Source organism: Ailuropoda melanoleuca, chromosome 3 (genome assembly GCF_002007445.2).
Source record: "Ailuropoda melanoleuca isolate Jingjing chromosome 3, ASM200744v2, whole genome shotgun sequence".
NCBI classification, from domain to species: Eukaryota; Metazoa; Chordata; class Mammalia; order Carnivora; family Ursidae; genus Ailuropoda; species Ailuropoda melanoleuca.
This window is the reverse complement of record NC_048220.1, coordinates 28,254,263-28,269,204: the sequence shown is the minus strand read 5'-3', so window position 1 is coordinate 28,269,204 and position 14,942 is coordinate 28,254,263. Positions and strand designations below refer to the sequence as shown.

The 14,942-nt window shown below is 47.5% G+C and overlaps 1 protein-coding gene across 2 annotated transcripts in view; it reads right to left on the bottom strand.

The window, feature by feature from the left end:
• CYSTM1 (cysteine rich transmembrane module containing 1) overlaps positions 1-14,942 on the bottom strand; it is a 60,217-nt gene that overhangs the window by 34,834 nt on the left and 10,441 nt on the right. For both annotated transcript variants that reach the window (XM_034656121.1, XM_034656120.1), the window contains one exon: positions 8,437-8,658. In XM_034656121.1, coding sequence (XP_034512012.1) covers positions 8,437-8,638 — 202 coding nt within the window. In that variant the 5' untranslated portion in view covers positions 8,639-8,658. Of the gene's footprint in view, positions 1-8,436; positions 8,659-14,942 lie in introns of those variants that run through there.

Sequence of the window (14,942 nt, the reverse complement as noted above, 5' to 3'; positions counted from 1 at the left end):
CGTCTGAACTAAATGGAAGCCAACAGAACACTGCAAAGAGAAGGAACGGCCTCCCCTCCAAAGCAAGGACCAGCAAGTTCGAAGCCCAATGGACCATAACGGCCTATGTCCTCTCTGGGGTAGACGAAAAAAAGAGCCTGGATGATGGCTGAGAGAAACAGCTGTCAGAGCCCTTGTAAAGAGCCACAAATACCAGGAGGACCCATAAGCAGCCCATCTTCCCCCTGTTGAGGCTGCATCACAACACAACCAACTCTCCCATCTGTCTCCAGTGGTGTGCTTTCCTCTGCAAGGGTCCTGAGGATTCATTCAGACCTTTCGGAAGTCCTACTAATTACCAGCTACAGTGCTGGGTTGGGGACCGGACTGCCTCCATCTCCTCTCCTACCCCTTCCTTATTCAGTCAGGTCCCTCCTCCTCCCTCTCTAGAGGCCTCCATCCTCTGGCCACTGGATCTGGCTCCTCAGACCAAAGCATATATAGGACTAAACCCATTTACGGGGTCAGAAACCACACAAGCTTCTCAATTCTGACAGGCCTGGCTGAAGTCTTAACGAGACTGGCTCAGTGAAACCTAAGGGCATTCCAAGGAATTCCACGAAAACGCCATTTGGGTATCAGAAGATTCAAATGAATGACCCAAGACATGGGCTGAGAGATGCAAGAGGAAGGACAAAGGTTAAATAGACTGAACAAAGAGAAACTGAGGATAAAATATAAAGGAATATTTTTGCAAGACCACTGAAGATGTAGGAGACCAGGATAAACTAAGAGGCCAAGAAGGAAGAACTGAAGAGGCACAAGGTATGTGCCAAGGGTGGACCTCAGCCAGATTCGAAGGCAGCAAGGGAGCAGAACCCACGGACAGCAGCCCACATCCTGGGGGGGAGCCCGTGAAGCGGTGTCAGCACAGGACAGGCTCTCAGGCCAGAGCCAGGAGCAGAGTGCCTGCTCCAGCACTCACTAGCGCAGACCTGGGCAAACCCTCTCCTTTCACAGGACCCGCCGCACAGAGCTGTCGGGCCAATTAAATGGAGAACCAGTGTTTAGCAGCAGGCCCGGCACACGGCAGCAACTCAAGGAACTAGCAGCAGCTGCCTTAGGGCCACTCCCAGGATTCAGCGCAGAGGAGGAACAGGAACCGGAGGTAAGGCCTGAAGGAGTAGGACTCACGAGACACCTGCGTAGGGAGAGGATAATACGGGGGAAGGGGACACTCGACTGTTCAACAAATAGCAGGAACTGGGCAGCGAGCCTAACATACACAGGGCCCTGCCATCGAGGAGCTTCTATCTATCCCGGCGGGAGGAGAAAGGCAGCCAAGGAACACAAGAGAGTATGACGTGGGGAGGGAGATGAGAAGAGCAGGACAGAGAGGGCCCAGGAGGGGTGCCACATTTAGGCGGAGGGCAAGGGGAAGTGGCTGGAAGGCCTCTCTGACTAGGTGACTGCTGAGTACGAGCCAAAAGAAGCCACAAGGTGTGTAGATTTCTGAGAAAACGCGAAGGCCCTGGATGGCAGCCTGGGGGGTGGGGGGCACAGCATGCCGGACACTGCTGGCTCTGAGCGGGCCTTGCTGGCCCCTGGAAGGACTCTGGCTTTTACCCTGAGGGACATGGGAAGGTCTTAGGGGGTCTGGGCAGAAAACAGACGGCAGGAAGCAGGAGGAGGGAGACCAAGTCTGTGGCCGTGACTGCAGAGAACGACTTCGGAGCTGTCCCAGTTGCCTCAGGCAGGAGCAGGAGGAGGGAGACCAAGTCTGTGGCCGTGACTGCAGAGAATGACTTCGGAGCTGTCCCAGTTGCCTCAGGCCGGAGCAGGAGNGGGGGGGGGGGGGGGGGGGGGGATGACACTCAGCAACTGGCTGCCCCACCCGGCCCCTGAGGGCTTCCTGTCCTCACCAACCTATGCACCCCCAAGCAAAAATTCAGAAAATTCATGTGGGCCGAAGGAGAGCACTAACTTCCTCGATGCCCGCCAATGTGCCATAAACTGTACAAGGAATATTGCTTTATTCTTCCTCACAGTCCTGTAATCCCCATTTTACAGAAAAGGAACGGAAGCCCAGGGAACCAGAAACTCCACCTGGATTCCTAAGCAGTGCGGTGTTCGGTGGCACCATGCAGCGTCCTTGCTGGGACATTCTGTCATCTGATACCTGGCAAAGAAGGTTCTGACTGGACTTTATCTCTGCTGGAAAGGCTTCCCAGGGCAATGAAAGGGCCTGATCGGAGTTTCTGATGAAAAAAAGCATAAAGGGCTCAAACAAGCCAAGCTGTAACTCCACACCCCCAGCCAATCAGCCAGAGATGCCAGACCGTTAAATTTCTTCCTCTTCCATCCTCATGACGACTGATGAGAGCAGTGTCACACACCAAGAAGAGCGTCCAGAAAGAGAAATATGTCATTCTATCGCCATCCTGCCCCCAACAGCTGACCTTGGACTAAAGGAGAGGCCACTCTGAGCTTCGGGGGTTGGTTGGCCAATGACCCAGTAGGGTACTCCTGGAACAGGCACTCCCCTTTTGCATCTTCAAATTACAAAGAACCATAATAAGGTCACTTTGAGTTCCCGACTGACAGGCCTAGAAACCCGGTTCAAAGGCCAATTGGGCTTTTGAACTCCATGGGGACATCCCAAGGACTACACTGAAATAGAATTTTTTCCATTTTTTTAAAAAAGGTTTTACTTATTTGAGAAAGAGCAAAAGAGAGCATGAGTGGAAGGGAGGGGCAGAGGGAGATGCAGACTCTGGGCTGAGCAGGGAGCCCACTCGGGACTCGATCCCAGCACCCTGAGATCATGACCTGAGCTGAAGACAGAAGCCTAACCGACTGAGCAACCCAGGCGCCCCAAATTTATTTCATTTTAAATCAATACCTTGCCAGATACCACAGTCCAAACCCAGAAGAACATGTACAAAAAGCCCTGGTATCTGGACTCCCAGGAGGTAAACAGCATGGGAAGGGGTTCCAAGATAGAGGGACCTGGAAAACTCCCATGAATTCACAACCACCTTTCAAAATGGTGCTATTTCCACTCATCCAACACACATTTACTGAGCACATCCGATGTGGCAGGACTGCCTTAGGTGAGACAGAGATGAAGGAGAGAAAGACAGCCACTGTGAGGTTTCCAAGGGGAGGCAGGCAGGCAGGCAAGGATCGGGGAGGTTAGGTAACCTGCCCAGGTCCTGATGTTGGTCAGGGGATTTGTAGACTCATCATACTCCCCCTTGCCTCTGCTACTAGGAAGCTGATAACCCTGCTCTGAGCTACCAGGTTTTTGTGTTTGTTTTGTGGGGGCTGGAGGTGGTGGCGGCAGCAGGGAGACGGGAATGGGCTGCAAAGAAGGTATTCTCCTGAGGCAGTGTTTGAGAACTGCTGTGGAATCTGATGGACCACAGCACTAGGACTGAATAAGGAAAAACATTTAGCTTGGAATCAGGACTTACATCCCAGTCAAACTCGCTGACCCTGAGCAAGTCACTAAACCTCTCTGGGCTTCGGTTTGAATCTCTCTAAAAAAGAGGGGGTTAGCCTAGCAAGGAATGGCAAATGGCTTCATCTCATCCACAAGTTCAAGCCTATTCCCAGTGGCTGCCCAGGGCGCCGGGGGTAAGGAGGATTCTGAGGCAACACTCAGGCTAAGCAGAAAGGGCCAGTGAGTGAGGTCGGCCAGGAGCTTGGAAGGTGACTAACCTGGGTGATCCTCTGAGGACTTCCGCTGCTGCGGGGGCTGGGAGGTAGCTGAGGGGGTGTCATTTTAATTTTGGTGACAGAATTTTTTAAAACGCTCTTTCACTACTTTCTAACCAACTCACAGAACCCTCCTTCAATAGGCAGATTTCCTGATATAAAACTAGAGATACTGCTGTGTTTTTCACTTTAAACCATTCCATTACTAAGGCATGGTCATGAGAACCTAGAAACGGCTGTGGTAGTGAGAATGCCTCATTGAACAGGAGTCCACCTGTCGCCACGGGGACTTGGTGTAATGCTTGCAAAGATCACCCAACACAGACGCCAGGCTGCAATGGGGCTCCTCCACTCCCCTCGAGTCCCGGGTACACAGACCCGTGGCTGTGTGCACCAATGCAGTGTGCAGTGCTATTCCGAGCCTTCCGGACCTGGGTGGGGAAAAGGCCTGGCAGATCATTACAGGGTAGTGATGTGAAGCTTGGGGCAATCTGGGTGAGAGGTACAGAGACTCATCTGTACTATTTCTGCAAGGCTGTTCTAAGTCTGCAATGGCTTCAAAATTAGAAGTTAGTTTCTTTTTCCTTTCTTTCTTTTAAAGGCAGGCAGGCAAGCAAACAAACAAATAAAGGGCCTGGCAGCTTCCACCTTTGCACACGGACACTGAAGGGTGAAGGAGCCCGGCTACCCGAGGCTGCTGTGCTGGGAGGATGCCCAGCTGTGCCCCACTGAGAGGCCATGTGGAGGAAAAGGGGGGAAGGAAAGACATCAGGTGTGGGGTTTTGTGGGTCTTTAGGATTTGAAAGAACAATTACTCGTTATGATGAATGGGAAGTACAAGATTTCGCTGAATAAAACAGCTGACAGAATATGGCTGAACTTCAAATAAACCTTAAAGGGAAATGAGAGGGGGAAACAAAGCCAGTAAGAGTGGAGAAGCCCAAGATAGGTCTGGAACACACAAAGACAGAAGCACCTAGTGATGAGCGCTGGGTCTTGTAAGTGACGAATCACCGAATTTTACTCCAGAAACCAATACTGCACTGTATGTTAACTAACTAAAATTTAAATTAGAAAAAAATAAAGATGGTGGCATCTAAGTGTGGGTATCTTCTGACCCTCCGGCCCCCAGTCAGACTGCCCCTGGGCTCCCATCCCCCTCTCCCTTCTGAAGGTTCTGCTAAACCGCACAGCTTCTCCACACCGCACACGCAAGCCAGCCCGACAGTACCCTTTCAGACATGCTATCAACATAAAGCCTGGAGGATAGTTTGTCAGTCTCATTCAAGATTAGAACGTACACACAGTCAACCCAGCACCCCAGTTATCATCTAAGTTCCAGCCCCGGAGATGCCATGGGGAGCACAGATGGAACTTTCAAGCCAAGCCCTGCCCCAATTACAGAATCTCTAACTTGGGATGGTTGGTTACGAAGCAGTATGTCAACCCTCCACCTGTGGCAAAATGCCTTCAATTCTGGTTTGGCAAGATCTGACTACCCGAATGGGTCTTCTGGACCTAATTCCTCGGGCTGAGGTGGGTTTCAGGTTCTTGGCTAAATGCTTTTGTTTCCTGAGTTCCTTTTCATATAGCATCCCTAGTCTTATTTCATTAGGATTTATCTTCCCACGTATCTAAAACTATTAGAGGTATTTTCTCCTATTTTCTCCCCTTTTCTAACAGGGTTTTTGGTCCTTGCATTGCCTATGTCCCCTCAGAGTCCCTTTTTTGTCTGTTCTGGTCACCATCCATCATTGTGGAGCCTCAGGTCTCTGGTGACCCTCTGCTGCTGGTTAACACTTCGGGCTGAGAGACTATCTATCACTTCCGGGCTGAGTCTTGACTCACCACCAGTGGTGAGCGCCTACACTAGCAGACCAGACACAACACAAAAATGAACTGAACTCAGAGAGGGGAGATGCTGGGAAAGAAGCCTGTTGGGGGTGCGGCTGAAGCGCGGAGGACTGGTCACGTCTACCACAGGGGTGGGACGCACAGGGAAAGCTTCACACAGCGACATTTTGTGTCACCTCCGAGGCCTGTGTGTTGGGGCAGAGTGGGAATGAGGGGTGGAGATGGCAGGGAAGCGGCCCTGCCTACGTCTAGATGCCGACGACAGCCTGGACTTGAAGCGGGTGTGACGACTGACAGACAGCGGTGGTCTGGGAAGGGGGTGGACAGATCTTGTCCACGGGGAGGGCTGGGGATGCCGTGAACTGTTGGGAGCAGAGTGCAGAGGGGTGAAGTGTCTGCCAAGACGGTCACTGACAACTCCTCTGGCTCCACGTTCCCACGTTGTTCCTCCGGAGACGGAGCTAATTTTACACAAATGCTGATAACAGCCGTTACTTACTAGTCGTAATAGCCAAGCAAAGTGTCCGTCAACTAATGAATGGATAAAGAAAACGTGGTGTAGCCATAAAATGGAATAGCATTTGGGGACACAAAGGAATGGAGGACGGACAGACGCTTATGCACGGATGAACCTTGAACACATTACCTATGTGGAAGAAGCCGGTCATAACAGACCACACTTCACGGCGATAGCACCTAGTAACGAGCGCTGCATGTTGTAGGATTCCACTTATAAGAAATGTCCACAACAGGCAAATTGACGGAGATAGCAGACTAATGGAGGGGGAGGGTTAAGGAAATGGGAGCTATTGGTAATGGAGATGGGTTTCTTTTGGGGTGATGAAATGTTCTGGAATTACAGTGGTGATGTTCATATGACTCCAACTACAGTAAAAACCACTGGATCGTACGCTTGAAATGGGTTAAGTGTATAGTACGTGAATGATCTCTCAATGAAGTTGTTACTAAAAAAGGTGGGGGTGTTGATGACATCTACTTCCCCTCCCATTGAATCCAGCTGCGTTTGTGACTTGCTTTGAACAAGAGAATATGGGTTAGTGCTGCTGGGCCAGTTCTGGGCCTACCCATGAAAAGGCTGGCCAGCTTCCACTTTCACCCTCCTGGAAGTGAGCTGCCATGTAAATAAGCCAGGCTAGATGACAGACAACAGGTAGAGAGAGGCTGCATGGAGATAAACCAGGACCCCACTCACGTGAATGAGGACATCCTGAGACACTGCAGCCCCAGCCAAGCTGACAGCTGAACTAAGTGACCCCAGGAGAGATGACATAAAACCAACTTTCAGAATGAGACTAAATCACTGTTGCTTTAAGCCACGGGGTTTCGGGTGCTACGTTATACGATGGGTAACTGACACACAACCTCCCCAAGCCCCGGGTTCCAATTCTGTAACAGGGATTAAAGCTACAGGGCTCTTGGCTAGGTTACATGAGGCTAACAGCAGGCACCAGGCTCAGGAAATACTCGTTGTTATAGTTATTATTAGTACATATCATCCCAGGAGCCCCTGACACACTGCAAGCGTACCCCTGGGAAGCCCCATGTGCACGAGCACCTGCTACCTCCACCACATGGCTCCCCAAACACTGGTTTCCGGAGAAAAACAAAGGTATTTTTTACTACAATTTCTGCAGTACAAAAAAACGAACTTTGAACCATAAAGAGTCTAAGGTTCTGCTTAGATTAGCCACGTAGCCCAGGTACCTATGCATTCCACACACCCTTAGTAAGTCCTTACTGATTACCAGACACAGACCAACAGCAGCTCAGAAGACCTCCCTCCCGTGAAACAGCAACGGTTACCACGTAGGTGTCTGTTAACAGAAGGGACTACATACGTGAACTTCACTGAAGATGCACCTGCAATCGTAGATAAAAATCTACAATCATCCCCTGGAGAAAAAGGGTCTAGGTACAGATTCCGAGGCCAAACCATCAGGATTCCAATCTGGAATCTGCCCTTTTCGTGGGGTGACCTGACCCACGTCATTACTCCACTCTGTGACTTTATGACTTCACCGTAAAGTGGGAATAACCTCACGGGACTGTTGCAAGGACCAGTAAGCATTAGCTATTCTAACAACCTGAAGGCGCTGGAACACAGCAAGTGTTCTGCAAACCAGAAAGTCACAGAACAGTCCTAACAGTCGCCCAGACACCAAGCACAGTGCTTCTCAAGACGTTTCCTTTCTAATCCTTCACAGACTGATCCTTTTTGCAAAACGCACCACTGCCTGCCTGAATGTTACCACCATGTCCAATTGCTCTAAAAGTTCCTCACTGTTTAGTCTCACCCTCTGTACTTCTCACAGCCGTCCGCACACTGGCACTTGTCCGCACAGCCAACTTTGAGCGGCACTGTCCTGGCACATGAGGACGACTCATACGCCTGCTGAAAACTCAGCGAGCAGGTTCGAGGGAATCACGAAAACACAGCAGTAAAGAAAATCAACCCAACAGCTGGGGCAAGAGGATGACTTGCGGGTCAACAAACCGAGAGAACAAATAATCTCGACAGGCCAAATCTAAAAAACAAAACTGGCTGCCAGAGCAAGACCCCCCTGGGACTCTCCCCCAGCAGTACTCCAGAAGGCACCCCCAGAAACACGTCGCCCTGGAAGTCATCAGCGCCAGAGGGATCAGAGACAAAGCAGGCAGAACTGACTCAGGCCTCCCGAGAAAAAAAGTCCTTCTCAGGAGTCAGAAACCATCCTAAGCAGTCACCAAGCTTTGGGAAAGTCAACCACGACACACAAAGGCCCGAGTTCCTTCTCTGCGGAAGAAAACATGCAAACATTTGCTCTGCTGACGTGGGGCTGTGCCCAGGCACACCCTCATCTACACAGGCCCCGTCCCCAGTACCTGTGGTTTTAGGAGGCTCCTGAGGTCCGCCCTGCCAGCCGTACTGTGGATATCCTTGGTAGGGGTACCCCTGAGGAGGTGGGTAGGGGCCCCCCATAGGTCCTGGAGGGTAGCCCTCTGGTCCCATCGGTTGCGGTGGATAAGGTGGGTACGGGGCCGTCGGACCAGGGCCCGGATACGGTGGAGGGTTCCCTGGGTTCATCAGGGACCTGCAGAATGTACCTAAGAGACAAATAATTAAAATTATTTTCATCTAATCTGTGGAAATCATTAGGAAAAAAAAATTTCAACTCAAGAGATCATTTACAAAACACCTTAAAGGTTACAAACCTCTTGTAAACCTTCAGTTCTGCCCACTGTTTCCTTCTCACCATTCCCACAACTGACAGATATCTTCTGTACCTGTTTGCCCGCCTTCTCCTGCCTGCCTTCCTCACTAGATTATAGGCTGTGGCAGCAGGGATCAAATCACCTGTGGATCATCACCATGACCCTGGAGCTTAGCATAATGCCTGGTACAAGAAGAGCATTTTTAAAAAAAATTCTCTGAAATGTCCACAAATGTGAGTGCATGGCTCTAGGAAGAAGGCAGCAAGTGTAACAGCACTAATTATGAGTCCGATCACTGGGGGCTAACCCAGCAAGAGAAATCCTCCAAAAAACAGGGCTGGGCCACACTGGGATCTTCTAACAAAGAACACTACTGCAGTGACCGACCAAAGACCCGCGGCTCTAAGCAGCTGAGCTGTGTGCTTAGTCCTCACTGGACAGAGGGCAGAGCTCTCTATGCAGGACACTGAGCATGTCCTCAGATCATCTGGGTTCTCACGACTCCGGAGGGCTCACCAGGAGCCCTCACAATTGTGTTTAATGGTGCCTGTTCTTGGTGGTTTGCCTGTTGGGGAGACCATTGCTTCCCAGCCCCAAAGACATGTTAACCATTCTCTTGATTGGCCTTGAAGTCGCAGGGCCAGCATCTCCTCTCCATGTCTCTGCAACCCCTGCAGTGCCTGGCAGTACAATGACTTGATTAAGAGCATTACTGGGGAATGCAAAGTACATACTCCGGATGAATGCAGCATTGTACTGTAACCCGTCTGCAGTACTGATGTTTAACCCTTTACCTACTCAGGGGTCTTTTATCCCCAACTAAACAGTAGGTTAACAGAAGGAAGACTCTCATAGTAAAAATTTAGTAATTTCACTATTCCTTCTTTATCACAGTAATCAATAAATTTGTAAGTGACTCTATAGGTATACGAAGAATAAAATACCCATAAAGTAAGGTTCTTGGAAAATCCAGATTAAAATACAGTGGACTTTGCAGGTTGCCTGCACGACAACCATATCCCCCTTCATAACAGTGGTCAGATATCTGGTCAGGTATCCATCCACTCTTCCCTCCATAACAGCTCCAGGATGAGCCCAGGGTGACCTAAGCCAACCCAAGTCACTCTCTCGCCCTTTTCATCAGGACTGGTACAAGGAATCCAGGACTAAGTCAATCACAAGTGGCATTCCTTGGCCAATGGGACTGGTTCTGAAGTGGTTTGGTAACTAAAAGCTCGGAGTTCTATTCACACACTCCCACCCTTCCTTTCCCCATAACCTGAGTGCACACGGTCTAGCAAGGACACGGCCTACAGAACTGCTGACAGCCAATCTGCAGCCCTGAGGAAGCCAGCCTGAAGATGAAGAGGTGCTTCAGAAAAGCAGAGAAGAAAAAAGGAAAAGCGCTTCCAGAAGACTTTGTAACGGTTCATAAATCAGGCAGAAACCTAGCCTAACCTAAACTATCTCTTCAGAATTTCCAGTTCTAGGAACCAGTAGTAAGCAAGCGAATGAACCCGAGTGACACTCAGGCAAGCACATAGTTACACGGCACTGACCATCCCGGCGCTGTGCTAGGTAATGGGGTACAGAGATAGATACGGCTCAAACCCGTCCCCTGGGCACCTGGTTAAAAAGGCAAACATAGGGTAGGGATTTTTAGGAAAGGTGGTAAATGGGTGGGCAGGAATAGGGGCTTAAACCAGTAGGAGGAGGTGAGAGTGTCACGTGAAGGAGGTGATTAGACATTAAAACTTTATAATATGGAATCAGAATGGCTTGAAGGTCTCCATTTTGATCACATCTGCATTCTGTCCCTCATTTTAGAGACTTATTTTTCCAGAGGCCTAACAGGGATTCTGGAAAGAGGAAAAAAAAAAAAACCACAAAACAAAAAAACATGAAACAAAAACAAAACCTTGAGTTCTTCCCCTTCTCTGCTCTTGGCCCACATGGCATCACAGTCTGACCTGGGAATGGCCTTTCCCTTTATCCTAACGCAAAGGCTCATGGTGACTAGCACTAAAATATTCACCGAATCTGGGGACATGTATGTAACCCCAAACCACTTCTGCATTTCCTGTCTTCTACCAAGAAGGCTGTGGAAAACCTAGTCAGCCCTGGTTTAAAACAGAAATCAATCTCATCGACCCTTCCTGTCCCCCAAATGGCCACTCCATTATTTACTTGTTAAGTCACAGAAGTAGAACACAGCCATCATAACTAGCTTTCCAGCAATTCAGTGTAGCGGGGGCGGGGGTGGGGGCTCCTCTGAACCGAACTAATCCCATCAAAACCGTATTGTATCTTGATTGCTCCAACAAAACCCTGCAGTAATGGTCAGTCTCACTCTAGCAAGGTCTGGACCAAACTCTGTAGACATTGCCCTTGAGAAGGGAAAAAGAACAAAGTGCAAAGAACTATATTACAGCCTCAGTCCTCAATGTTTCATGTCTTTCCTGGATCCATCTACTTGCATCTATTCCCCATTATCCTGTGCTGGTCTCTCTCTCTGAAACCCTCGAAACTCCTCCAAATGGATGTGTCCTCTCTCCTTCTCCCTCAATATGCTTCCCACTCGATTTTGGTATGTACTTTTCTCCCTCTACCTGAGGAATCACTTAATGTCTAGGGGGAAAAAAATCCCACATGCTGCTCACAGAGGTGCTTATAAAGAACATAAACCATGCAGGGCTCCAGCTGCCACGCCTCCCGCCCTCTTGGGTCCCTTTGTTCTCAAGACACCAAGTCACCTTAAAGGGATAAAAATCTGGACCTATCTTCATTTTCCTCTAAGTAGTAAAAAAAATGAATAAAAATTTAAAAAATCTCAGTAAAAGAGGGAGAATCACAGAAACAGCATCTGTGCTGAGATCAAAGGTCCTGAAGCTGGCATTTGCAAAGCACAACTTCACCTAGTAGGAATCGATCGGGAGTCCCAAGTTGGTATAGAAGCCAACNCAAAAAAAAAAAAAAAAAAAAAAAAAAAAAAAAAAAAAAAAAAAAGACTACCTCACACTGACACAATCTAGTACAAACCACTTAATGTAATCAAAACACAAATGCGCTTTAAATTCAAGGTATGATACTGAACATCTTCCCTTATCAATTTGGTCAGGTGAGATGCAAGCCCTCCTACTACCAGAGCGTGTTACACCGAGGGCCAAATGTAAACTGGAGGTTGTACTATTGAGACAAATCAGAGCTGCAACCGGGAAAGCTCAAATCAAGCAGCAGCCAAGATCCATTAACAGACCGCACTGAACACGGCTATCCGGCGTCCCCATCAAGACATGCTCCAAAGCACAGCATCAGCCGTCACTCAGTCACACCATGAGAAGAGCAGGGACTGCGCTTTCAGGAAGCAGTCCTGCAAGATAAAACCACTAGAAAGGACCTCGAAAAGTAGAGACATAGGAAAGAACAATTTTTTTTTCAAAGCTGTCCTTATTTTTTTTAATTACAAGATACATGGTAGTCTGGCATTGACCCTGAAGGGAGAACAGTGAAGAATTTTCCTCTGGAAAAACTAAAAAGTCCCCGTGGAAGAAGTATTACTGATACTGGTATTTGAGGAGACTCCCAAGAAATGACTCACCCGGTCCCCCCGCAGCAAAGCCGAGGCACACGGAACTCTCACTCTGTATTGCAGAATACAGAAATGAATGGACAGAAATTATCAGACATTTGAGGAAAGTCTCAAAATAAAGAGCAAAACAGAACACTTTGAAGCATGATGTGGTATTAAGTATAAAAAAAATTTTTTAGAGGCACCTGGGTGGCTCAGTCTGTTAAGTGTCCAATTCCTGATCTCAGCTCAGGTCTCAATCCCACAGTCGTAAATTCCAAGCCCCGTGATAGGCTCCACACTGCGCATGGAAAAAATTTTTTAAGCTATATATTCAGCATGTTCCCATTTTCTTTTTTTTTTTTTTGAGATTTATTTTTTTGTGAGAGAGAGAACGTGTGCCTGAGCGATGGGGGGGGGGGTTGGGCGGAGGCACAGGGAGACAAGGGCTCAATCTCAGGACCCTGAGATCATGACCTGAGCCACTCCACCTACTGAGCCACCCAGAAGCTCCAATCCCATTTTCTTTAAACTAAATATTCATAACTAGATTAATGTACAGAATGAAGAGGCCTACAACAGACCCAGACAGCAGTCACTTAATTGTACAGAAACACACCACCACAATTCTGAAAGTAAAAATTAGTCCTTCCAAAAAACAGTGCTGGATATTCTTGCAAAGGGGGGGAAAATGAACCTTGATCCCTAACCTTATAAATAAAAAATAATTCACCCTACATCATGGGCCCATATATAAACACTACAACAATCAAGCATTCACAAGTATATAATATATTCATGACTTTGGCACTATTTACCTTAGGACCCAGCAACTCTGCTCTCAGATGTACAGTGAAGTGAAATGAGCACAGTAAGAACATTCAAAGCCATTTTATTTATCATAGCCCCAAAGTGGAAACAGTCCAAATGTTCGTCAACAGAACAGACAGCTTATGGGATATACAAGAGAAAACTGTCTGGCAATACATTAAAAAAAACAAAACAAAACAAAACAATTACTACGTGCAACAGCGGGGATGACTCTCGCAGATGATGAGTAAGGAGCAGATTCAACAGACTCCACACTGTACGATTCCATTTATACGACGTTTAAGACAGCCAAAAGGAATCTACAGACATTGACTGCAAGAGGCACAAAAGGAGCCTTCTGGAATGATGGAAATGTCTCCATCTTAGGCTGAGTCATGTTTACATGACTACCACAGACTCACTGAGTTGTACATTAAGATTTCCCACCTGAAGTTGTACAGTAACTGCAGACAGAATTTGGCTAGGAGGAAAAAAAACACTGATAGTGTTTTCCCCTGGGTGCTGCAATTATGGGCAATTGTTACTTACTTAGACTCTTCTGTATTTGAGAGTTTCAAGAAGGGAAACTATAGAGTTAAAAAAAAAATGGTTCTCAGTGCTTTCAGATATTTTCATGCTACTCACTTTTTTCTTAACCACTAGCATGCCTCTGCAGACCTCCTATCTACCCACTTGCAGCACCCCGATATCCCTTCCCACTACTCATCGAACCTTTGTTGGTAACGTATTTATATCTGCTCTTCCCTTTTTACAGTAATTTCTGTAATTATGATTCTTTTTTCACAAGATACTTCAGCTACTTAAGTTATTTAAATGTTTTCTTTCTGCTTTAAACTAAGATGTCACTTGACTGAGTACCGGACATGTGGTTACAAAAAAAAAAAAAAAAATTCTGATGATTGCATGGAGGCTTCCCCCACCCTGAAACTGTTCTTATCGTCAAAGCCACAAAGTCATGCTTATCTTTCTATCCTTACATATACTCCTTCAGAATTTATAAAATTATCTTTAAAGTTTAAAAGAATGAGAGCAGATCTTACTCTAACGACCTCCTTCTGTGTCTTTTTTTTTTTTTAAACTCCCTCATTAGCTGGCCTTTTAACAGGATCCTTGCAGAAAGATTTAGATTCTAAGCCCCTCAATTTTTCTTGATTCTCATACCCATAATTTTGGGTATGGTTTGTTGAGCTAAAAAAAGCTCTAGAATTACTGGGTTTGTGCTGTTTTGTCCTCTCAGGTTTACGGTTTTCATTAAATTTTAGCACTGACATGTTGGTTTATCCCATTCACATAGTCATTTGTTCATTCCATAAATACTTCTAGAAGCACCCACTATGACCCAGCACCAGTGGTTCTAGGCACTATGGAGATAAAGTAAGCAGGAGACAGCTTCTACTGGGACTAGTGAGAGAGGCAGACGTTAACATCAGCAATTATGAAATCAGGCTGAGAGAGGAAGCACTTAGTATAGCGGAGCTCAAACTAGAGACAACAGATCAGGAAAGTCAGAGAGAGCTTCTGGGAGGAAGTGATTATTACACTTAGAGTTAAGCATAAACAGAAATCCAACCACTCAACCTTCACCCTCTGGTCACAGACAAAAACCTGTGAGGAAAACCTGAGCGCGCTGGAGGAGCTGAATGGGTTCGTTTCGGCCTAAGGAGACAGGATGAGACCAGGCCACGGGTCAGCTCACAAAAGGCCTTACTAAGAATAGACTTTCAGGATCACTGCAGCTTCCTTTTTTTTTTGGTTTAAAGATTTTTATTTATTTGTC